At 37.6% G+C, this 26,375-nt stretch overlaps 1 protein-coding gene across 1 annotated transcript; it reads right to left on the minus strand.

Annotated features, from left to right (window-relative positions):
- Positions 1–617: 617 nt before the first annotated feature.
- On the minus strand, positions 618–5,874 carry LOC142230857 (uncharacterized). The gene is made up of 5 exons (XM_075301479.1): positions 5,273–5,874; positions 4,581–4,727; positions 3,684–4,227; positions 1,800–3,597; positions 618–1,510 (listed from the first exon to the last, which is right to left on the minus strand). The coding sequence occupies exons 1-5, from the start codon at positions 5,872–5,874 to the stop codon at positions 618–620; spliced, it is 3,984 nt and encodes a 1,327-aa protein (XP_075157594.1).
- Positions 5,875–26,375: the final 20,501 nt, after the last annotated feature.

Below are 26,375 nucleotides of genomic sequence, written 5' to 3' on the forward strand. Positions count from 1 at the left end.
AAATTTTGTTAAAATTTTATTTCCGTAGAAATTTTTGTCAAAATTTTCTTTCTATAGCAAATTTTGTCAAAATTTTTATTTCTATAGAAAATTTTGTGAAAATTTTATTTCTATAGAAAATTTTGTTAAAATTTTATTTCTGTAGAAAATTTTGTCAAAATTGTATGTCTACTTTGTCAAACTGAATTATATACGTATTGGATCGATCTTTTTTGATTTATACCACGTATGGACTTACATACAATTTAGAAGATGGCGTTAGGAGGTTTTAAGATACCTTGCCATCGGCAAGCGTTACCGCAACTTAAGTAATTCGATTCTGGATGACAGTGTTTAGAAGAAGTTTCTACGCAATCCATGATGGAGGGTACATAAGCTTCGGCCTGGCCGAACTTACGGCCGTATATACTTGTTTTTTTGAATTCATAGACAAAAACTTTTTGCATTTCCTTAACGGGTGTGTGCTCCTACACAGTCGGCAAATGTACCTGGATTTGGTGGTATTGAGTCGATTTGTAGTTCGTGATGACATATTTGCTAAAAGATATTCTTTGTTTAGTTACTATTGTGTTAAACAATTAAAATGAGTGGTTCGATAGTCGTTAGTTGAGTGCCAACTATGACGTGGATTCGGAGGGAAGCACAACTAGTTTGGTAATGGGTCGTGTTATGATACCTCGTTCTGTGCGGACATCTGCAACTCTTATTCGTCCGTCATTACCAGGGTAAACTCTTGTAATTCTGCCTAGTCGCCAAACATTTGGTGGTAAATTTTCCTCCCTTACAACAACGAGCATATTCTCTTCTAGATTCTCTGAAGTCTTTTGCCATTTGTAGCGTTTATGTAGTTTTTTGAGGTATTCCTCTTTCCATCTCGCACACAAATGTTGGTGAATCGCTTTCAATCGCTCCCATCGATTGGAAATAGACATTGGGGTGTCACGGATGTTGGGGTCTATAGGTGCCAGTATAGGCGACCCAATTAAAAAGTGGCCAAGAGTTAAGGCCACAAGATATGATGGATCAGGTGATATTGGAGACAAAGGACGGGAGCATGCCTCTATTCGATATAAGAGGGTTTGGAACTCTTCAAACGTGTGTTTGAAGTTCCCAGCAACCTTCTTAAAGTGTAACTTGAAACTTTTCACCCCCGCTTCCCAAAGCCCTCCCATATGTGGGGCTCCAGGGGGAATAAAATGCCACGTGAGATTGTGGTGGGCATATTTTGCCGTAACTGCTTCATGTGTGGATGTATGGAATTGCTTGGATAGCACTTTGGACGCTCCAACGAATGTAGTCCCATTATCCGAATACAAGTTTAGGGGACATCCACGACGGGATACGAATCGGCTGAAGGCTGCAAGAAATGCGGACGTGGATAGGTCCGAAGTTGCTTCTAAGTGGATAGCTTTTATACAGAAGCAAATAAAAATGCAGACATAGCCTTTGGACATTCGACAATTCCTACCAGAATAATTTTTGATTTCGAAAGGACCCGCGAAATCTAATCCTGTGTTCGTAAAAGGACGAGTAATGTCAGACCTCTCAGAAGGAAGAGGTGCCATATTTTGAGATCGAGTCTGGCGCTTGTGGATAGTGCAGATAAAACCAACATACAACCTGGAAAATTGACTATTGTATGGGAGTATAATTGGGTATTTTTCGTCATACGATAAAGATGGGGACGAAACCAAACGACCATTGGAACGAATTATTCCTTCGGGATCGAGAAATGGATTTAAGGTTAGGATAGAGCTAGCGGACGATTTTTTTTTTTGAAGATAGTGTTATGTACTCACTGGGAAAATATGCTCTCTGAGTCATGACTATAAGACTCTTCTGTACCATTTGTATTTCAAAGGAAGATATGCTCAAAGAGGCCAAATTTGAATTAGAACGTAATTTAGAGTGAACGCTGTAGTAAAATCTGTATATATATGCAATGACTCTGACTGCCCTTGAATAACATGAAAAGCGATTTAAGACATCCTCAAAGTCGTCAAAAAAGGAAAAATGTACTTTAACAGGTTTCTTTTCGATCTCAATTATACCATTATCAGAGATTGGACTTTCCGGCCATAAATGCGAAGGGTGTCTGAGCCATTCGGGGCCATGCCACCACAGGTGGTTCCCAACTAACTCCTGAGGATATACCCCTCGACTTGCTAAATCGGCAGGGTTATCTTCAGATCGTACATGACGCCATTTAGTCGAATCGACTACTTCAATGATCTTGGTAACTCTATTCGCCACAAAAGTTGCCCAATAACATGGTGGCCGGGCCAGCCAGGACAATACGATCGTTGAATCGGTCCAGCAAATTATGGAATAATTCTTCAATCTAAGTTGAGGGATAGTGTTATCTACCAGCTCTGCCAAGAGAACAGCACCACATAATTCTAACCTAGGAATTGATATGATTTTTATAGGGGATACTCTTGTTTTAGACGTGAGTAAATGGGAATAAAAAATATCTCCCAATTGTATACGAACGAAAATAGCGGCAGCGTATGCTTTTTCTGAAGCATCACAAAAGCCGTGGAACTCGATGGAACATGCAGGAGAATAGTTGAGCCATCTTGGAATTCTAATTGATGTTATGGGTGAGAATGAAGTTTGGAAACGTTTCCAGCACGATAAGGACTCGGGTTTAATCACTTCATCCCACTGAGTACGATCGATCCAAATTCTTTGCATTGTGATTTTCGCAAGTACTACACAAGGGGCTAACCAACCTGCCGGATCGAATAGTTTCGATATCTGCGAAAGGACCTCTCGTTTCGTATATTTACAAACCTTGGGAAATGGATCGCTACTAAAGTAAAAGTAATCAGACATTGCATCCCACCGAACCCCTAAGGTTTTAGCAGTACTTCGGTCGTTCAACTCCAAAAATTCTTCGTAAAGAAGATGATCAATGGGAAGATCTGAAATTATCTGTCTAGAATTCGACGTCCACTTTCTCATCTCAAAACCTCCAGACCTAAGAGCTAGAATGAGTTGATCCCGAGCTTTGACTGCCTCCTCTATTGTGTGAGCGCCAGCCAAAGCATCGTCCACGTACATCGAATGTCTGAGGATGTCACTCGCCAATGGATAAATAAATCGGTTATCTTCGGCTAACTGGATAATTGTCCGAATGGCGAGATATGGAGCGCACTTGATTCCAAAAGTGGCAGTGTTGAGCTCATAGTCCTGGATTGGATCACTTGGACTTTTACGGAATAGTATACGTTGATATGGCGTGTATTTTGGGTCCACTTTGATTTGGCGATACATTTTTGTGATATCGCCGTTGAATACAAAACGGAAAAATCTCCATCGTAGGATCAACACGACGAGATCGTTTTGTAAAACGGGACCCGTGCGTAGGATGTCATTCAGGCTGAGGCCGTTGGAAGTAGAAGCGGAAGCGTTAAAAACTACCCTTAACTTGGTAGTTGTGCTCTCGGGCTTAATAACCGCATGAAGCGGTAAATAATAATGGAACGGAGAACCTAGATTAGCATGAAGATCGACCTTTGACATATGTCCGAGAGATTCATACTCCTCAATGACATTATCGTAATCTCTCTTTAAGGCTGGGTCTCGCAAGAGCTACGAAGGAATTGGGCGAGCGCAGTATCTCTAGAATTTCCAAGAGTCAGTTTATTCGGAAAGTCATCTTTGAAGGGAAGTGCTACTGTAAAACGTCCCTGCTGGTCCCTTTTTGTTGTTTGTGTGTACAGGTCCTCGCAAACTTGATCGGAAGATGAACTGTAATTCCTCTTCGGTAAATCCTCAACCTCCCAAAAACGAGAAATTTCGTTATCCAACGATACTTCACCAAAGCAGGAAACGACCGTAGGCGTAGAGAAAACGGAATCTTTGCTAATCGGGCCGGTAAGAATCCAGCCGAATACGGTTTGTTGTGCCATTAAAGACCCGCAAACATTTAGCTTCACCCCTTCAAGCATAATCGACGGCAATATATCGCCCCCCAGCAATATATCAATTCGGGAGCTTTCGAAAAATCGTGGATCAGCCAGAGTGAGATTTTCAAGACCCGTCACTGAGAGACGGTCAATGGGTCGAGACGGGAGACTTCCGGACAGCTGGGGAACTACAAGAGCGGATATGGATATCTCAAAGCGATCATCGACATGTGATCCTAATGTGAGGAAACACTCCCTTTGAGCAGATGCTGATACCACATTATTCAAACCCGATATGTGGGCGCTCATGCGCCTAAAGGGCAGTTTGAGAGAATTAAAAAGCTTATCTGAAATAAAGGTATATAAACCAAAGCCGTACCTAATAAAACACCCCTACATGCCGCAGCAAAACACGTTTGAACAACTCCACTGCCGGCCGATGTAGTGGACTGTATAGAAGAGTTCGAGATCTCCGGCAGTGGTGTTAGAGCAGAATTGGTGTTTGGATTAGGATGGGTATTTTGCTTTGGGTCATAGCTCCTGTGAAGTAGGGTATTATGCTTCTTTTTGCACTCAAAGCATGTATATTTACTGTGACAATTTTTCACAGTGTGCACCTCCGAAAAACAGTTCAGGCACAGGTTATTTCTTCTTATTTCGGCCCACCTGTCATTCGGGTTCATTTCTAAAAAGCGAGGACATTTGCGAATAATATGTCCCTCTCCAGGACATAGGCCACACATAGGCTGAGCAACAGTATTCTGAAATGATTTTACCTGACTCAAATTCGCCTTATCTGAATTTGTCCTGTTGCTGGATAATTTGTTGGATCGATAATTAGAAGAGCTCGGTAATGATTTTTTTATTTCGGAAACCGATTCCAATGTTCGGTATCGATTCGTTAGATAGGAGTCCAAGTCTGACCACTTTGGAACAACACTCTTGTCTGTTAGAGATTGCTCCCAGATGGTGAGGGCATAAGCGTAGTAAGACCTCTGGGGGGAGGGCTTAGCCCCCTCCAGAAAAAAATTAGCCCCCCCTAGAATGTGAAAACCTATATATGATTTTCCATTATATATTGTTACTGTAGTATAGATAGGGGGGCTATAGCCCCCCTGGTTAAAAATGTCTAGATACGGCAATGGGTGAGGGTTGACTCAGGCAAGCAATTGCAACAGACATACACAAAAATCGGATCCCAACTATTAATGTCGACATTGTATAGCTTCAAAAGAGATATACAAGCGTTTAAATCCCTTTGAAGCTTCTTGATTGAGCCCCCTGATTCATTGTGTATAGGAGTTAAGCTGAACAGTGTTTTTAGTTGGATATTTATCAGCACTCGTTTATTTTCATACCTAGCACACAGGTTTCCCCACGCAACCTTAAAGTTCTCGTCAGTTAAAGGGACTTTTTTAACAATTTCGTTAGCCTCACCCCTCGTACTCTGATTAAGGTGAAACAATTTCTCGACTGAGCTTAGACGAGGATTTTTCACGCACACGGCCGTGAACATGTCCCTAAATGTGGGCCATGTAGTGTAATCGCCATTGAATGTGGGTACCTCACATGGAGGCAATTTGAAACCGGACGGTGTATTGGACTTAGGACAGTCGGTACCAGAACCTAAAGCATCACATATTTCGTTAAGACGAGTCTGGCATCGGCAATACGTCAGATACGCATTCCGATATTTGTCTTTTATCGTTTCAAGTAGCCCAGCGGACCCATCATCGCCCTTTTCCTCGTGAGCACCCCCATGCGCCTCACTAAGATCCTCTTCTCGGATATCAGCGAGACATTTGTCATAAATTGACCGCACTCGCTCCCAGAGAGACCTTAATTCCTCCTTATGAACACTGATAGAATGAATTGAGTCTAATGGAAATTGCTTATCGCTCAAATGAGCCTCGAATTCCACCAGATCGTCGGCAACCATAATAAAGGCTTCAAGAGACATCTTGAAAAAATCGGAGCTTAGAATTGTTCACTATGTACGGAAAGCAATGTGCGGTGTGGTCCCTCTCTAGAAAAATACACCAATGTCCCGAAATATAGACAGATCGGAAATCGTCTACTTTGAGACAAATCGCACGCTCGATTGTATTAGCAAACTGTCGGGCAATCAAGAACTTGTTAGTAAATTTAGCACGATTAGGTCATTCCCCAGCCAAACTAAAATATTAAAATCGAGTGAATAAGCGGTGATATCTTCGCCAAGAATGATATGGGTAGAACGGTATGTAAAAAAAACCAAAAAAAACCCATGCAATATAATAAATAATTGTTCTCGTTTAACTAGATCCAAGCGCAAATAATGTTTTAATATCCCCTTCGGTTAATGGCGTTAAGGACATTCCCAATAACTGAATTAAATTATAGTCAAGTAAATATAAAAATTCCAAATTAGATAAAGAATTAAACCGCAAGTAGGAAACACATTTACACTAGAAAAATGAAAAATTTCAAGTTGCATGTACTCTTGTTCACTCCATCAATACGAACAAGCCTATAATTTATGAAAAAATTGGATTACAGCTGACCGCTAGCAACTGCGGTCATTGACCTATTTTCCATGTATATAAAAAAAAAAACAAACCTTCCACTGTAATACTGACCTACATTCGACTGGAATGCAAGAATGGAAGCAGAATGTAAACAAATAAGAATGAAAAATAGCACAATGCAGCACTCCAAAATTGTATCAAAACAAAACTAACTAAAGATCATGACAAAAAAAAATTTAGTAAGATTAGTGACAACTCATTTGCTCTTGAGTGATAGTGCGTTTCGATTCAGAGAGCGTAATGAATGTGTGTATGTGAGGCTTTTTAGGCAACGAAGAGAACAATCACCTGTTAGCATCAGCTGATACTATACCATGGCATGGCATGGCATGGCAGTTGATACTATACCACTAACAGGTTTATTGAGCGTATGAATAAGTCGTTCGAAGAGAGTTTAACATTGATAGCGATGCAATTAAATAAAACCTCTGTCAATAACATAATATGTATATTCATGGAGGCAAAGATATGTATGTAGACTTCTGTAGTCCAATTATGTTGCAAATGTTGCGAATTTTGCTAACGTTACCATTTATATTGTCGTATGCAAAAAATGTTTGACAAGAATATTTAACAAATGAATTTCAATGCCACTTCAAGGTTATAGAAAAATGTTGGCACTTACCAAAGAAAAAGACACTGATGTGAATCGAAGTATTGTCATGTATCCTCATAATAATCTGGTTTCATTCCGTTTAGTTATTCCACCGCACTATTCTCATGTCCGATATATATTATAATCTCTTAAGCACTAATTTTCATATATGATATAATATTTTATCATTCATTTTCGAATTAGTATACAAGCACTACCTTTGCTATTGACAACAACTTTCACTTTTCAGATATTTTCTTCTTTTCCCGATTCTAAGACACTTTCTTCTCAAAATTATCATAAAAAAGCCAGTTGATCTACCCGCACTATAAACACGTGTCTATCGTTCTCTAGTCTGTAGAACCACACATAATTGCACTCTACATACGAATAATATGAATATATAGAACCAAAGTGAACCAACCTGTTTTCAGCTGTTCCACCGTTAGATGCGCTCAGGCTGTACTCTCTCGAGTGATTATCCCAGACAGTTGCACCAAATGTATGTTTTGTCCGAATGTACGTCTCTATGTGAGCTAATCCGGCTCGAATAGGACCAATGATTAATTCTTGTGGTGGAACCTAAATAGCAATATAACCACTTGTGAGCCGAAACCATGCAAAGACACAGTATTAGAAATATTGTGTCTTTGTCACTCCAGATGAGTGTGGAAGAGCGCCGGAATAATTATGGTTGGATGAAATAAAAAGAAGTACGAAGAAGCAGTCAGTTTGGAATGGATAATTTCTAACAGTTATTGTCGAACAGAGAGAAAATTCTGGTTTTATTCTACGGAAGTTCATATTCAGGGCGAAAATGTTGTGGTGAAAAGCGATTAGTTTCGTTGAGATACATTTCATAAAAATCAGCTTTCGATTGGTTTAAAAGTTTACACATTTCAAAAGAATTCTGGGATTTTTGTGAGGAATTAATGCATAGGAAATTTAATCTCATTGACCCAAAAGGTTTTGACCCAAACAGGGGGCTATATATAATTATGGACCGATAGGGACCAATTTTTGCATGGTCATTAGAGAACATATACCAACACCATGTACCAAATTTCAGCCGGATCGGATGAAATTTTCGTTTCTTAGAGGCTCCGCAAGCCAAATCGGGGGATCGGTTTATATGGGGGCTATATATAGAATTATGGACCAATGTGGACCAATTTTTGCATGGTTCTTAGAGACCATATACTAACACCATGTACCAAATTTCAGCCGGATCGGATGAAATTTGCTTCTCTTAGAGGCTCCGCAAGCCAAATCGGGGAATCGGTTTATATGGGGGCTATATATAATTATGGGCCGATGTGGACCAATTTTTGCATGGGAGTTTGAGGCCATATATAAACACCACGTACCAAATTTCAACTGAATCAGATGAATTTTGGTCTTCCAAGAGGTTCCGGAGGTCAAATCTGGTGATCGGTTTATATGGGGGCTATATATAATTATGAACCGATGTGGACCAATTTTTGCATGGTTGTTATAGACCATATACTAACATCACGTACCAAATTTCAGCCGGATCCGATGAAATTTGCTTCTCTTAGAGGCTCCGCAAGCCAAATCGGGGGATCGGTTTATATGGGGGCTATATGTAAAAGTGGACTGATGTGGACCAATTTTTGCATGGTTGTTAGAGACCATATACTAACACCATGTACCAAATTTCAGCCGGATCGGATGAAATTTGCTTCTCTTAGAGCAATCGCAAGCCAAATTTGGGGGCCCGTTTATATGGGGGCTATACGTAAAAGTGGACCGATATGGCCCATTTGCAATACCATTCGACCTACATCAATAGGTCGGAAGTTAGCGTGATTTCAACAGACGGACGGACGGACATGCTCAGATCGACTCAGAATTTCACCACGACCCAGAATATATATACTTTATGGGGTCTTAGAGCAATATTTCGATGTGTTACAAACGGAATGACAAAGTTAATATACCCCCATCCTATGGTGGAGGGTATAAAAAGTACTACTGTCAGTTGGATTTCACATAGCCGAATTAAATTCCGTTTTAATAATAAATTTAAATCTGCGTGGTTGGTATTTTGGATGACCATACGTTGTACCTAACTCAGATTATTGCTACAATAATTATCACAGCTTCAAGAATTTGAAAACGCATTGCATTTGAAATCAAATCTAAGGATCGTGTAGATGTTTTTGACATTTACCGCGTTTTTTACCTATTATACAGGTATATGACGTTTTCGACGTTTACAACTTTTTGACAGTAGAAAAAAATGCTACGCGGACCATCTCTGATGGTAACACCACATTTAATATAATACTTATATATTAAGAATAATATTAAATATCGACAAGATAGATCGCATTAATAAAGAGTAACAAAAAAAGATAGCTGATGTAACATTGATTGCCTTGAGGCCCATAAATTGCAAAATAAATTGACACAGAAGTAATATTCTCACAAATGTAATAAAATCCCTGGACTCTCAAAATCCCTCAATTCAAAAATGGCCATAGACTGCCGCAAATCTCTCAAGGAGATGATTAAGTTCGCAAGCGCGAGGCATTTATAGAGAAAGACATTTATTCCTCCATGAGGCTACAGAAGTCAAATTTGAAGAGTGCAATTAGTAAAAACATATACTTACATCATCAAGTTCCGGAAATCAAATCTGGGGATCGGTTCATATATAGGGGGTATATCTAATTAGGGATGGTTGTTAGAGGCTATAAATTAGCGCCACACCAAATTTGCTCCTCGAAGCTCCGCAAACAAAGTTTTGCGTGGTTGTTAGAGACCATAGACTAACACCACGTACAAAATGTCAACCCGATCGCATGAAATTTGTTCCTTCCAGAAGCAGTGCCAAAGCCATATCCGAAAGCTGGTTTATAACAGGCTACACACAAAAATTTTTTACGTGGTATGTCTAGATTTATAACACACACAAAAATAATTGTTGGATTCAATCACGAAATTAATTGGACCAATTAATTTTTAATTGAAATGTCTTCAATCACAGAAATGATAATTAAAACAAGTATAAACGGCCGTAAGTTCGGCCAGGCCGAATCTTATGTACCCTCCACCATGGATTGCGTAGAAACTTCTACGAAAGACTGTCATCCACAATCGAATTACTTGGGTTGTGGTATCTTAAATCGTTTTCTAAATTTTGAGTTTGTCCATACGTGGTATATATCAGACAAAAAAGGTATGTGTAGGTAAGTCTACAAATAATTACGAATCGATATGGACTTTTGCACGGTACGTAGGGAGCCAGAATTGAAATATGGTGGTCGCTTATATGGAGGCTATATACAATTATTGATATGGACCAATTTTTGTGTGATTGGGGATCGATTTATCTGAAGGCTATATATAACTATAGACCGATATGGACCTAGATAGGCATGGTTGTTAACGGTCATATACTAGCACAATGTATCAAATTTCAACTGACTCGGATGAAATTTGCTCCTCCAAGAGGCTCCAAAACCAAATCTCGGGATCGCTTTATATGGGGGGCTATATATGATTATGGACTGATATGGACCACTTTCGGCATGGTTGTTAAATATCATATACTACCACCACGTACAAAATTTCAACCAGATCGGATGACTTTTGCTTCTCCAAAAGGAACCGGAGGTCAAATCTGGGGATCGGTTTATATGGGTGCTATATATAATTATGGACTGATATGAACCAATTCCTGCACGGTTGTTGGATACCATATACTAACATCACGTACCAAATTTCAACCGAATCGGATGAATTTTGCTCTTCCAAGGGGCTCCGGAGGTCAAATCTGGGGATCGGTTTATATGGGGGCTATATATAATTATGGACCGAAGTCGACCAATTTTTGCATGGAAGTTTGAGACCATATATTAACACCACGTACCAAATTTCAACTGAATCAGATGAATTTTGGTCTTCCAAGAGGCTCCGGAGGTCAAATCTGGTGATCGGTTTATATGGGGGCTATATATAATTATGGACCGATGTGGACCAATTTTTGCATGGTTGTTAGAGACCATATACTAACACCATGTACCAAATTTCAGCCGGATCGGATAAAATTTGCTTCTCTTAGAGGCCTCGCAAGCCAAATCGGGGGATCGGTTTATATGGGGGCTATATATAATTATGGACCGATTTGGACCAATTTTTACATGGTTGTTAGAGACCATATACCAACACCATGTACCAAATTTCAGCCGGATCGGATGAAATTTGCTTCTCTTAGAGGCCTCGCAAGCCAAATCGGGGGATCGGTTTATATGGGGGCTATATATAATTATGGACCGATGTGGACCAATTTTTGCATGGTTGTTAGAGACCATATACTTACATCATGTACCAAATTTCAGCCAGATCGGATGAAATTTGCTTCTCTTAGAGGCCTCGCAAGCCAAATCGGGGGATCGGTTTATATGGGGGCTATATATAATTATGGACCGATGTGGACCAATTTTTGCATGGTTGTTAGATATCATATACTAACACCATGTACCAAATTTCAGCCGGATCGGATGGAATTTGCTTCTCTTAGACGCTTCGCAAGCCAAATTTGGGGGTCCGTTTATATGGGGGCTATACGTAAAAGTGGACCGATATGGCCCATTTGCAATAACATCCGACCTACATCAATAACAACTACTTGTGCCAAGTTTCAAGTCGATAGCTTGTTTCGTTCGGAAGTTAGCGTGATTTCAACAGACGGACGGACGGACGGACATGCTCAGATCGACTCAGAATTTCACCACGACCCAGAATATATATACTTTATGGGGTCTTAGAGCAATATTTCGATGTGTTACAAACGGAATGACAAAGTTAATATACCCCCCATCCTATGGTGGAGGGTATAAAAATAACTAATTAATTAGTTTCTGTGATTGGTTTTTATTTTAATTAAAAAATTGTTGAATCAATTAAATTTTTAATTGAATATTTTTGAAGATTCAATTAAAATTTTAATTAGAATTATTTTGGTGACAATTTTGTCTGTGAGGGTTTGCGACCAATATCTCGGTGTGTTTTGTCGAACGGAACGGACGTGTTTTTTAATAGCGGATAAAATCATCGTAATAAGTACCTACTACGAATTTCAAGTGTGGTGGGATATTAGGCCACCATGCAGAGAAATTCAAAGACATCCACTGGGTTGCTAACTTCAGGGCCCAGTGGACGGGTATCGACTGGAGTTATAAATTTGGGCAATGACCAAGAGTTAGGCCCAATTAGTCGACCTGTAGACGGGTCGACAGGTGGCGACAATTTGACAAGTCGGACCTTTTCCAAGGTAACGGCATCAAAAGGAGGTAATCCCTCACGAAAGAGATTCAAAGAACGCAGAAATGCTTTGTTTATCCTAAAGAAATTAGGATCAGTCGACCCAAGCACGTTGTCGGCTAAACAAAGCGATTCCTTAAAATGGGCTCAAGGAATTCTTGAGGCTGGAAAAAGGGAACGATCACCGGATGAGCTGCCATCCTCCAAAAGGGATCAACGATCGTTTGCCTCAGTTGCTAAAGACAGCCTTGTGATGGCTATCATAAATAAAGGAGCATTGGACGGTATGGTTCCAAAGCAGAAATGGGGGAAATTGAGAATGCTTTGTCTGGCGTCTACTCACAGGTGCTGGAAAAGTTTCCAGGCCCAGATCCTCGACACCAAGAGGCGGGTTGGTATCAAGGACGATTTAAGCTAGTCGCATTTGAGGACCAGAGGTCTATAGAATGTTTTAAAGCTGCTCTGATACTAATTGGTGAAGTTTGGGAAGGAGCTGCTCTAGAGTTAGTCGAGAAGAAAGACATACCGGCTAGACCAAGAGCACATGCGTGGATACCTGCAAACCCTCCTGACCCTGAATCTATTTTAAATAGACTGAAACAATGCAATCCAGATCTTCCAACAGCTGATTGGAAGGTTGGCCGTTTGGATGAAGTGGATGGGCCAAGACGGCATGCAGTGTTTATATTGAACACTCAGTCTTTGCCACATCTAGCAAAGTCCCAGGGCCGTGTATGTTATGGCTTTCATTATATCCAAATGAAGGTGTATAAAAACGATCAGCTAAAGGATTCAGAAATGGACAAGCCTCTGTCTGAATCAGAAGTAAGCGGATCCTCTTGCGAAGTCGAGGGGGATACCAAGACATTTGAAGACATGGATAGATACCGTATGCGTGAGGAGGCTTCTACTGCCTCAGAACTCACCAAAGTTGAACCTATGGTTATTGCGAGAGTCACCGATATCTCTGAAGAGGACATTCTTGATGACTCGATTGAAGCGGCTGATGTGACGGTTGTTGAAAATCTCGATGGTCCTACGGATCCTCCAGATAAATCTTCATCATTGTAAGGCTGCATGTGCTGCCTTAAAAGTTCTCCTGATGAAAGGGGACATAGATATAGTTCTTATTCAAGAACCATATGTTTATAAAAACAAAATATGTGAATTAAGTACTCCGGGGTTCAAACTAATGCAGTATACTGGTAATGATGTAAATCGAGCCTGTATAATGGCTAAAAACGAGCTCAACTTGTTTCTGCTTCCTTCAATGTGCAATACAGACACTGTCGTTGCAAGTTTAGAAATAGCCAAATGCAAATATTGGGTATCTTCGGTCTACATGGGACATGACAGGGAGATGCCTCCATATGCCGTTAAGACCTTAGTGGAGGAGTCACTGAAAACAAAGACGAAACTCATTATGGGATGCGATGCGAATGCACATCATAGTATATGGGGAAGTAGTGATACTAATGCAAGGGGAGAGTCGCTAATAGAGTTTATTTTGCGTACTAATCTGGTAGTTTGCAACAAGGGAGATGTCCCAACCTTTGTCACTAAAAACAGGCAAGAGGTTTTGGACATCACCTTGGCCTCGCAAGAACTGAATGAAATGATATCTGAGTGGCAGGTTTTAAGTGAACACAGCTTCTCAGATCATCGCTACATCAGTTTCAAATTTGATGTTCATATCACCAAGATCATATTTCCGCCAAATGTTAGGAAAGCTGACTGGAATAGGTATAGGGAATCGTTCAATCCTGCAGGAAGCTCTTTAACAAGGCTAAGTCCACCAGAGCCCCTGAGGACTGGGACGCTTACAAGAAGATTCTGAGAGGATACAAGCGAGAATTGAGAAAGGCTCAGCATAACTCTTGGAATGCTTACTGCAGCAGTATTGAGAATACGTCCGAGGCTTCCAGACTACGGAAGGTTCTAGCATCCACCAACTCCGCTCCAGGTTTCATTAAAACATCGGAGGGCAATTGGACAACGTCCAGTGAGGAGACGCTGGAGGTACTATTGGACACACATTTTCCTGGAAATCAGACGGTTGAACCATGTACTGGCGGTGCCACAGTTGCTCAGCGGTCGTTTCCTGTCGAGGACATTGTATCGGAAACTAGAATAAGATGGGCGCTAAATAGCTTTGGACCATTCAAATCCCCTGGACCTGATGGAATTACTCCGGCGGAGTTACAAGCTGTAACTGACAAAATTATCCCCTGGTTGTCGGTGATATATAAAGGATGTATCAACTTATCATATATCCCAGGAAAGTGGAGGGAAACAAAAGTCGTTTTCATACCTAAAGCGGGAAAAGCCTCTCACTCGAGGGCGAAGGATTTCCGACCAATCAGCTTATCCTCATTCCTACTTAAGACTCTGGAGAGGATGATAGATATTTATCTTAGAACTAGCATCGATTCAACTTTGTTCTCGAAACGACAGCATGCATACTCGAAGGGCAGGTCTACTGAGACCGCACTACATGAACTAGTCAGCTTTATTGAAAGCTCACAATCTGTCAAAGAATACACAATCGTGGCGTTTCTAGACATCGAAGGGGCGTTCAATAATGTCCATCCGAGCTCGATATTAAATGGACTGACAACTCTGAATGTTGATCCATGTATACTCAGGCTGTTAGACGAACTGCTAATGAAGAGACGTATTTCAGCCACACTAGGACAAGCAAACATACAAAAGTATGTGAACAGAGGCACTCCCCAAGGAGGAGTTCTATCACCTCTTCTTTGGAATGTTGCTATAAATAGCCTTCTGGTTACTCTAGAAAAAGAAAGGATAAAAGTGGTGTCATACGCACATGATGTAGCTCTGGCAGTCAGGGGAAAATTCCCATCCACAATCAGAGATATTATTCAGGGGGCCCTCCGGATGACTGAACAATGGGCGAAAGACAATGGTCTTGGGGTAAATCCTGCAAAGACAGAATTAGTCATGTACTGCAAAGATCGCAAAACTCCCACGGTTAGGCCTATTTCCTTAGGGGGTATTGAAATTCCCTTTGGTGATTGTGCAAAATACCTTGGCGTTATTTTGGACAGGAAGCTGAACTTTAAGCTTAATATTGAAGAAAGGGCGAGGAAGGCAACTGTAGCTTTGTACTCGTGCAAAAAGGCAATAGGAAAAAGTGGGGACTAAAACCAAAAATTGTGCATTGGCTATACACGGCAGTGGTTAGACCTATAATGCTATATGGTGTTGTAGTCTGGTGGCCGGCACTTCAGAAACCGACTGGTTTAGATAAAGTTCAGCGTATGGCGTGTTTGTGTATTTCAGGCGCATTCAGCAAGAAAGGAACAAATTCCCTTAATGTCATGATGCATCTATTGCCTTTAGACATTTTGGCCAAACAGTCAGCTGCAACAACGGCTGTGCGGTTGCGCGAACTATCGCTGTGGTCGGAAAATGGTTACGGTCACAGTTCTGTCCTCAAAATAATGTCAGATGTGCCTAACGTAGTGGATTACACTTTGGCGAGTCCACTTTTCGACAAAAAGTTTGAGACTCTAATCCCTCTAACAGTGAGGCGTGGTGCACACATACCCCGGGGAATAAAGAATATATAGATTTCTACACTGATGGCTCCAAATTGGATGGACAAGTGGGTTTCGGAGTATATTCTAATGATCTGGAACTTCAAATAGCGAAAAGATTACCTAATCACTGTAGTGTTTTTCAGGCTGAAATATTAGCAATAAGAGAGGTGGCGAAGAAGTAATGTTCCAAAAAATGTGGGCATTAATATATACTCAGACAGTCAACCTGCAATAAAATCCTTGGACTCTGTGTTCCTCAACTCGAAAACGGCCATCGATTGCCGCAAATCTCTCAATGAGATGGCTGAGCAGTACAATATTCACCTAATATGGGTGCCTGGCCATAGGAACATTCCGGGGAACTGCGAAGCGGATGAGTTGGCAAGGCTAGGGACTACCTTACATATTCCAGGGGAACTAGAATTTGTTGGTATGCCCTTAGCTACCTGCAAGCTCATGCTGCGTGAGAAGGCTGTTATGATGGCAAATGTTCGATGGGAGAATTGCAAGGGTTGTAACGACACCAAGCAAATATGGCCCCATTTCAACTTAAACCGCACACTAGATATGCTAATGTTCTCGAGACGTCAGGTATCACTCCTGATATCTGCTATAACGGGTCGCTGTCTGATAGGAGATTTTGCAAAAACTATTGGCGCGAAGTATAATGACTATTGTATGAGCTGTCATGATGCGGAGGAAAAGGAATCAATTAAACACCTCTTGTGTGAGTGTCCTGCATTTTGTGTAAAGCGCAAGCAACTTTTAGGAGCATATAGCTTCAGATTACTGGCGGATCTGGAAAACGTTAACTTAAGCAGTCTGCTAATATTTTTGGAACAATCTGGTTGGTTCAACAAAGAAAAATAATCAAGAAGGTTCAGCGGTTAAAACTAGAAGTGCCCATATGTAATAGGTACTTTTAGTTAATGTGGTATCACAATGGACTGAATAGTCTAAGTGAGCCTGAATCTTAATCGGGCTGCCACTTTAACCTAACCTAACCTAACCTTTGTGGAGGATATAAAAATCCGAATTATGTTTGTTTGTGAGTTCCGGGTAAACTCGAAAATGGATGAACCAATTTACTTGAAATTTTCAGAGTGCGTAGGTGGTAATCATGTGGTGAAAATAGGGTACTGCAGGAGGACCGTCCCTATTGCGACTTTTTGAAAATTGAATCAAAGATCTCCAATTTTCTTGAAATTTTCGGAAACTAAAGTTCTTCGATTAGTTTTTTTTACATCCAGGAAAAAGTGAAACCAACATGAAAGAAAATTTGGGTTTATATCCAGATGCGAACCCCCCAACCTTCCCTGAAAATTTCAAGCAAATCGAAGAACTTAAGTCCCAATGGTGGGCAAGGGGAAGTCTCCCTCCTTCATAATCTCCCTCACGTCCTCTGTAAACTTCAAGTAAATCAGAGAAGTTAAATTTTTTCACTGTACTGTAATTTTTACAGGGGAGGTCCACTTCCCCGACCAAATATCGAAAAATAAAGTAGCGGATCTTTGTCTAGATGACAACGCCAACCTTCACTAAAAATTTCAAGCAACTCGGTCAACTTCAGTCACCACATGATCACCTTCTACGATCTCTAAAAGATCCAAGTACATAAATTGGATCAGCCGTATCCTAGCTTACCCGGAACATACAAACAAATAAACAAAAATACTTTGAATTTTATATGTATAGAAGATAGATACAAAAGTGATAAAGAAATTCAAACTACCAATGCAAATCTTTATCAAATTTTGAATAAATTTCTTGATAAATATTTTTTTATCAAAATTTATCTGTGTGTCTACTACTCTTAATTGTTTGTAGTTAGAAATGTTAGGGATGAGGAACTTCATTTTCCATGTGCTTTATGGAAACATGGAAATTTTATTCAGATTCCATGAAAAAATGATGCAAATAATACTGCAATACAATGATCAATTAGGGAATGTATTTTTGCTCTTTTATTTATTCATAATTTGTATTGGTTTGTTTTGTTGGTCAATTACATCCTTTGATGGAGTAAAACGGAAAAAAACTTTCCAGACATTAGACATTGTTCCGCCCCTACGCCTCCAAGGGAACAAACAAACGCTTTGAACGTCTATACTTTTCGCATTCGAGTTGTAGAATTCATCGGAAACGTATGTGGTGGCCACCATACAACCTCATTGTCTCTTTATGTTGGAATTTGAGAAAAGTTATTTGTTTGCTGTTGGAAATCTTTAAGCTGGTTTTACGCTTAGTTAACTATTTGCAAAGTCCATTCCGTTGGAAATTAAACAAAAAACAACAAAAGTTCAACTTGCGAAATACAATGCTCTGTTCAGGTACATTCATTTTGTTGGATTTTTTTTTTGTCTTGAGTTTATGCTTTAATTTCTTCTACAAGTTAATTTATCTCAATGAAAACTTTGAAGAATACGGACAGAGATCTTAACAAATCACGATGGGAATCTGATATAAAAAGAAGCTTGTAACCTTTGTGAAAATCCTGTCGCCTCACTTGGTGTCCAGAATAGTTTCAGTTGAATTGGTCGAAGACAAATTTTCTGTCAAAACGAATTGTACTTTAAATTCAATACAAGGTACTCTAAGAAGTATTTGACGATAAGCCCGCCTGTTTTTAGCTGAGTCCCATAAATGGTACGAATGAAATTTTTTATGTTTTCGACAATCAAGAATTTGTGAACCGGGAAAATGTCTGATACCTGTAAAGAATGTATAAAAGGTACTATATGTCTGAGATATCTACACTCTTAGGAAAATATGTTCCGATGGAAACAAAATGTGTCTCGTGCAGAATTTTTAAACACAATATATTTAAGTGCAAAAATGAAATATTCATAAATTAGCATTAAATGTTTGGGACACATAGTATATTAATATTTTAGAATTGGGGTATGAATGTTACATAAAATTAATATGTGTAACTGTAAACATATATAAATTTACAAATTTCAGGTAAACTTATATACGTCGTGACATTTTCTTTCTTTCTTTCTTTCTTTCTTTCTTTCTTTCTTTCTTTCTTTCTTTCTTTCTTTCTTTCTTTCTTTCTTTCTTTCTTTCTTTCTTTCTTTCTTTCTTTCTTTCTTTCTTTCTTTCTTTCTTTCTTTCTTTCTTTCTTATTGACAGTAATAAGGGTGATTTGTTAAGAGCTTGATAACTTAAAAAAAAAAAAAACGCATAAAATTTGCAAAATCTCATCGGTTCTTTATTTGAAACGTTAGATTGGTCCATGACATTTACTTTTTGAAGATAATTTCATTTAAATGTTGACCGCGGCTGCGTCTTAGGTGGTCCATTCGGAAAGTCCAATTTTGGGCAACTTTTTCGAGCATTTCGGCCGGAATAGCCCGAATTTCTTCGGAAATGTTGTCTTCCAAAGCTGGAATAGTTGCTGGCTTATTTCTGTAGACTTTAGACTTGACGTAGCCCCACAAAAAATAGTCTAAAGGCGTCAAATCGCATGATCTTGGTGACCAACTTACCGGTCCATTTCTTGAGATGAATTGTTCTCCGAAGTTTTCCCTCAAAATGGCCATAGAATCGCGAGCTGTGTGGCATGTAGCGCCATCTTGTTGAAACCACATGTCAACCAAGTTCAGTTCTTCCATTTTTGGCAACAAAAAGATTGTTAGCATCGAACGATAGCGATCGCCATTCACCGTAACGTTGCGTCCAACAGCATCTTTGAAAAAATACGGTCCAATGATTCCACCAGCGTACAAACCACACCAAACAGTGCATTTTTCGGCATGCATGGGCAGTTCTTGAACGGCTTCTGGTTGCTCTTCACTCCAAATGCGGCAATTTTGCTTATTTACGTAGCCATTCAACCAGAAATGAGCCTCATCGCTGAACAAAATTTGTCGATAAACACATTTCGAACCGAACACTGATTTTGGTAATAAAATTCAATGATTTGCAAGCGTTGCTCGTTAGTAAGTCTATTCATGATGAAATGTCAAAGCATACTGAGCATCTTTCTCTTTGACACCATGTCTGAAATCCCACGTGATCTGTCAAATACTAATGCATGAAAATCCTAACCTCAAAAGAATCACCCTTTATATAAAGCCTTCAAGGCCGATAACAATATTACAAACTTAATTATCAATAGTTTATGATACAAATTCAAAATATAATTTTTATATCTGTACTAGAATAATAACGATAGTGGCTCCCCAGCCAAATGTATTAGTAATAATTATAAGAATATAAATATTGCCCTAGTAGCAGCGCTAGTACAAAGCGACTAAATGACATGTTCAAATTTTAATCATTTCCATGTGAAGCAAAGTGATCAATGAGCTTATTTCTAAACACAATGTTAGAAAAAGAAAAGTTACGTAGCTCCTGGGGAAGATTGTTCCAAGTTCGCATGGTTCGCACCAAAAACGATCGCTCATATAGTTGCGTCACCATGTGAGGAAGCACTAATTGTGGATTACGGGTAGTTCTTGTAAAAATAAATTGTTCCCTTAACATTGGAGGAAGATTTGACTTTATAATTTTGTAAAAACAAAGTAAAATACGTAATTCAAAAAATCTTTGAAAAGGAAAGCCCAGAAATTGTAAAGCATATTGTGAAATGTGGTCGAATCTACGCAGTCCATAAATATATCTCACAATCATATGAAAACTTCGTCTCAGTCTCTGCAAATTCGAACCAGGTGCTCCAGAATAAACCTCAATTGCATAATAAATCTGGGACATCATCAGAGAAGATGCGACATTTTTTCGGACATGACAGGGCAAGTAGGTACTTAAAGAACGTAGTCGACGGAGAATAACGACAATGTTAGATACTATGGAGTCAATGTGGCTACTAAAGTCCAGTCTAGGATCGAGTACAAAACCTAGACACTTGATCAGGTCAACTATTTCTACCCTGGCATCGTCAAAAAATATATCAGGATCCGAACGATTCACGCGGATTTGTCCAAAACACATGGCCTTACTCTTACGTGCATTAATTTCAAGACCATTTGAAGTTACCCACCGACTACCCAGTCGGATAATTCGTGGGCCCTGCATTTAAAAGAGCTGAAAATACACATTATAATAGCGTCAATGAAACTCCCAACACAACTTACATGGTAACGTGCTTTAACATCTATGTTTTTTTAAATTTGCTAAAGGCGAAAAGATTCAATAGACATTGCCAACTCGCTTCTCAAATCAAGCCTATTATAATGTCTGTTTTAAGCCACACATCGGAACGACTACTAATGACATTTCAACTTACACGAGAAGGCTTGTTTTTTATTGAAATTATTTCATTTAAAAACGAAACACACTTCTTATTTCTGATAAATTTTTTTTTGAAATTATAGTTTACATTGGATGAAGTCAAAATTACATATTTTCTTAAGTCTTAAGCAATAAGAGGCATCGTTTTCTATGAAAGTATCACTACAGGACAAATGTCACAGAAAAAACGTGAACACACTTATTATTTATAGAAAAATTAACTAAAGAGTATTACAAACGCTGACATCATGTCGATATCTCAAAACTAAGTGAATATTTTTCGACAAATCCAAGAACATTTATTAAACATAATATTATAAAAGCTTTTAACTACATATATTATAAAAGCCTTTAACTATGACGGGTTTCAAAATAAAGAATCCTTTAAAACTTACAATAATATCAACCAAATATTCTTCAAAGCAATTGAAGAAGAAGTAGTCACTTTTGATGCATATAAAATGCAATTGAAAAAAGCATTTAAGAGAGAGAAAAATAAGATTTATAAAAAAAAATATTTAAAAATAAAAAATAATTAGCAATTTAAATATACATTAATTTATATAAAAATAATTACAAAAATAATTACAAATATAAATATAAATATAAATGTAAATATAAATATATATATATATATATATATATATATATATATATATATATATATATATATATATATATATATATATATATTCAGGGATCCGGAGCGGAGCGTGGAGCGGAGCGGAGCGTGGAGCGGAGCGGAGCAAGCCCTTTTTTTGCCGGAGCGGGAGCGGCATTTCTAAAATCCGGAGCGGAGCGGGAGCGGAGCGGGAGCGGAGCGGGAGCGGAGCGGTTTCCAAATGAAAAACCGCTCCGCTCCGAATAAAATATTACTTGAATGAAATGTGTAACTTTGAAATTACACTGTGTAGGTAATTTCAAATATAGCTAGTACTTAGCGTAGTGTGAGTAAACGTTTAAAATGTACGATATGTATTTTTGTACGTACGTACATTGGGGAAAACACAAAAACGGCAAATGTCAAAATATATATCTAGTATGTGTTGTAAAAGTAACAACAGTACTTTCGATCAATTTCATTCCGTATTACTACAAAGATGTTTGTAATGAACGTCAAATAAATGCAATTAAACGATCTTATTTATATTTAATTTTTTAGTTTTCTACACTGAAAAAAATATTGTCGTGAAGTCAAAGATTCCATGTCCTTAGAATAAGAATGTAAATTTTGCTTAACATGGAAGACGCATTTCTCTAAAATAAAGTTTTTTTTCTTGTCCAAAAGGCAATAAACTTTTGAATGAAGTTGTAATGTCCTTATCATTAAGTGATTTTACTTAAAAATGTGTATCAAAACATGAAAGATAAAATTTTTGAGGTAAGGTCAACGTGACTTTAATAATTAAGAAAAATTCTTTAAAATTAATAAAATTGTCTTTAAATTTGTTTCCTTTTTGCATCTTGCCTACAAAGCAAAAATCGTTAAAAAATTAGACATGTTTTTCAACACTTTATTTTAAAGACGCTTTTTACATGAAACATAGCATAATTTCTACTGGAAGTCGAGTCTTAATATGGAAAAAAATAACCCGTTAACTCGTTTTTAAAGGATTTTGATAACAACTGAGGAAAAAAATCTAAAAAAATGAAAAATTAACATTTGCTTCCTAGAAGCAAGTACATAGCCCCCAAATTTAAAAGAGAATTACGTCTTTAAAGTATCCTTACTTGTATTCTCCGCTTCTTTGGCTAGGAATTAATACCCAAACTGTTAAAGTAAAGAAAAAATCTTTGGAACCGGGCATGCTTTTTTTCATTCACATTTGCTTTACTATTGTACTATATCCTAGCATTCTCTTATTTCTGATATTAGTTCTCGAAAATTTAATTAAAATTTCAATTTTGGTTGAAAAATGTGCGCATATACATTTATTATACAATAAAGGGGAAAAAAGCGAAATTAGGTAACACTAGATCTGAGTAAGAATATTCGTAGGTATACCACGGACTGATGTCGATGGAGGTTGTTGCAAACATAAACATAAACATAAACATACACACACACATTACAAATATAACAAAACCTCTTCTCTACGTCTGTTGCAAAACAAAAAAAAACTTTCGGAGAGTAGTTACTTCTACTCTGTGTATATACTTTCAATTCCAATCAGCGTTGCCGTTTTGGTCCGATTGGACCAAAATTGGTCCAAAAGATTTATAATTTTTTAAATTTGGTCCGATGGTCAGACCAAACAGAATTTGGTCCATTCTGGTCCATTTTCATAAATTTGGTTTCTATCACATATTAAATAGTAGATGGTGCACCGCAAAGAATATTGTCGGGAGGCCAAATATTTCACATGCTTAAAATACGAATACGAATTTTGCTTAGAATAGAAGACGCATTTCTCTGAAAAAAAGTTTTTCCTTGTCTAAAAGTCTCTAAACTTTTCAATGAAGTCTGTTTGTCCTTATAGCTAAGTGATTCGACATAAAAATGTGTATCCTAACATGAATGCAAATTTCGTTTTAATGAAGTCAAAATGGATTTAATATTTCTGAAAAATCTTCAAAATGAATAAAATATTTCAACACATTGTTTTAAAGTCATTATACCCTAAACCACATAGTGGTTAGGGTATAATAAGTTTGATCTGCCAAAAAATGTGCCTACAAGAAATATTGATTTCAGACCCCATAAAATATATACCGATCGACTCAGAATCACCTCCTGAGTCGATCTAGCGCTTGGCGTCCGTCCGTCTGTCCATGTATTTGTTGTTCACAGGATTTCGGTCGCAATTATTACCCGATTTTGATGAAATTTGGTACAGGGAGTTTTTTTGGGCACAAGGACGAACGTTATTGAATTTGGAAGAAATCGGATCAAATTTAGATATAGCTTCCATATATATGTATTGCCCGATTTCGACGAATGGGGTCACGTTGCACTTTTTTTATTAACCGATCGTCGTCAAATTTAGCACAAAATAATCTTCTGTATCACCCTTTAAGTCTGAAAATTTCATCGAAATCGGTTCAGATTTAGATATACACAGTCTCACATAAGTTTACATACCCTTGAGGGTTTTACCTTATAACTAAACATGTTTCTTGTTGTTGTTTATAATCCAGACTAAAAAAATCTTCTTGAAAATTGACAAATACTTTGTTTTTCAAGTTAATTTACAAAATCTAAAGCATATATATGCAAATTTTATTATATTTTATTAATTAAAGAAATACAATTTCTTAACCGTATGTAAACTTGTGTAAGACTGTGTAGGTCCCATATATATGTATCGTCCGATTTTGTCAAATTAGGTCATAAAACCCTTATAACCGATCTTACTCAAAGTTGGCGAAATGTAATCTTCTATAGCACTAACTATATGTGCAAAAAATCATCGAAATCGGTTCAGATTTAGCTATAGCTCCCATATATGTACCGCCCGATTTTTCTAAATAAAATAAAACTCAATTGAACAAATAATACAATGTTTGTACTATAATTTTCTCGAAGAGGAGCGGAGCGGAGCGTGGAGCGGAGCGGAGCGTGGAGCGGAGCGGAGCGATTTTTTTTCTCGGAGCGGAGCGGTTTTTTTTTCTCCGGAGCGGGAGCGGAGCGAAAAAAATGGACCGCTCCGGATCCCTGATATATATATATATATATATATATATATATATATATATATATATATATATATATATATATATATATATATATATATATATATATATATATATATATATATATATATATATATATATATATATATATATATATATATATATATATATATATATATATATATATATATATATATATATATTATATATATATATATATATATATATACATATATATATATATGTATATATATATATATATATATATATATATATATATATATATATTATATATATATATATATATATATATATATATATATATATATATATATATATATATATATATATATATATATATATATATAAATATAAAATAAGGTTTTAGTTTCTTTGTTTATAATTAATTAATTAATTTTTGTATTCCATCTAATTAAAATATTATTTAATTATATTGGAACATAGGTATAGAATTCCATACGTTTAGTTTTACATTAAATTTTTCCATATTCTGATTAATTTAAATAAAAAATAATTTTCGAGTATGTATAGTAATATAAATATTTAATAAAGTTTAAAATATATATTTTTTTTAAATTTGACTATTTGACGTTGTTCTCATTATATCGCTGTTGATTGTAACTGATCAACAACATTTAACAATGCTATCGAATTTCATATGCCTCTATTAGACGTTAGAAAGCCCCTGATTATGCAATGTAGAGAATCATGAGTAGTGAATATTTTTCGGTTTCTAAAAACTGGAGTATTGGAAGTACAATGCTTCTTTGGTGGAGCAGCATCACTATCCATTATGTTGTCGTTTCTAATAACAGACCTGTTAACACAACTCTCATGGAATGCGTAGGATAATGTGTTTATGTGTGTTACATTTACAATAGCCTTTAGCTCTGTGCAAAGCACAGCCGACCGTAGCCGAGTGGGTAGAGTGTGCGCTTATGAAGTCAATGGTCGTGAGTTCGACACCGCTTTCAGGAGAAATTTTAAAAAGGTATGAAAATAGAAATAAATTGTAATTATAATAAAACTATGAACACATTCATCAAGGAATAGGGAAAAATAGCATTAAAAGCAAAAACAAAAAATCTAAAAATAGATTTTTTTTATTTTTTTCCCAAGACCTTCTAAGACAACATATTTAGAAGGCCTTATTTAAGGTAATTTTTTCTCCTAATAAGATCACGCCTTATACAAGCAATATAAATTGAAGTGAGAGGGCAAGTACTTGACGCCCAATGACACCCAATGTTATTTTGAAATAGAGTTTGCATTTGTGTGGCATCACTACTGGCTCCTAAATAAGGTACGTTATAATGCCAGAAACACGACGCTTTTTCCAACTGGGTAATATCCTTTATGCATTGGTAGAGCTCCCACAGAACAATAGATGTATATCGTCAGCAAATAGAAAAGTTATGCAATTATAGCCATTAATATGATCCACAATGTCGTTGATATACAAGAGAAATAAGAGAGGGCTGAAAATTGATCCCTGGGGTACTCCACAGTCAATACTTCGAATGGCTGA

This window comes from Haematobia irritans, chromosome 3 (assembly GCF_050003625.1).
Source record: "Haematobia irritans isolate KBUSLIRL chromosome 3, ASM5000362v1, whole genome shotgun sequence".
Lineage (NCBI taxonomy): Eukaryota > Metazoa > Arthropoda > Insecta > Diptera > Muscidae > Haematobia > Haematobia irritans.

Coding starts and splice junctions, on each gene's coding strand:
- LOC142230857 (XM_075301479.1), bottom strand. CDS start 5,874: ATGTCTCTTGAAGCCTTTATTATGGTTGCCGACGATCTGGTGGAATTC. Junction 3,598..3,683: donor ACCAGCAGGGACGTTTTACA/GTAGCACTTCCC, acceptor ATTCCTTCGTAG/CTCTTGCGAGACCCAGCCTT. Junction 1,511..1,799: donor TCAGAGAGCATATTTTCCCA/GTGAGTACATAA, acceptor TTACGAACACAG/GATTAGATTTCGCGGGTCCT.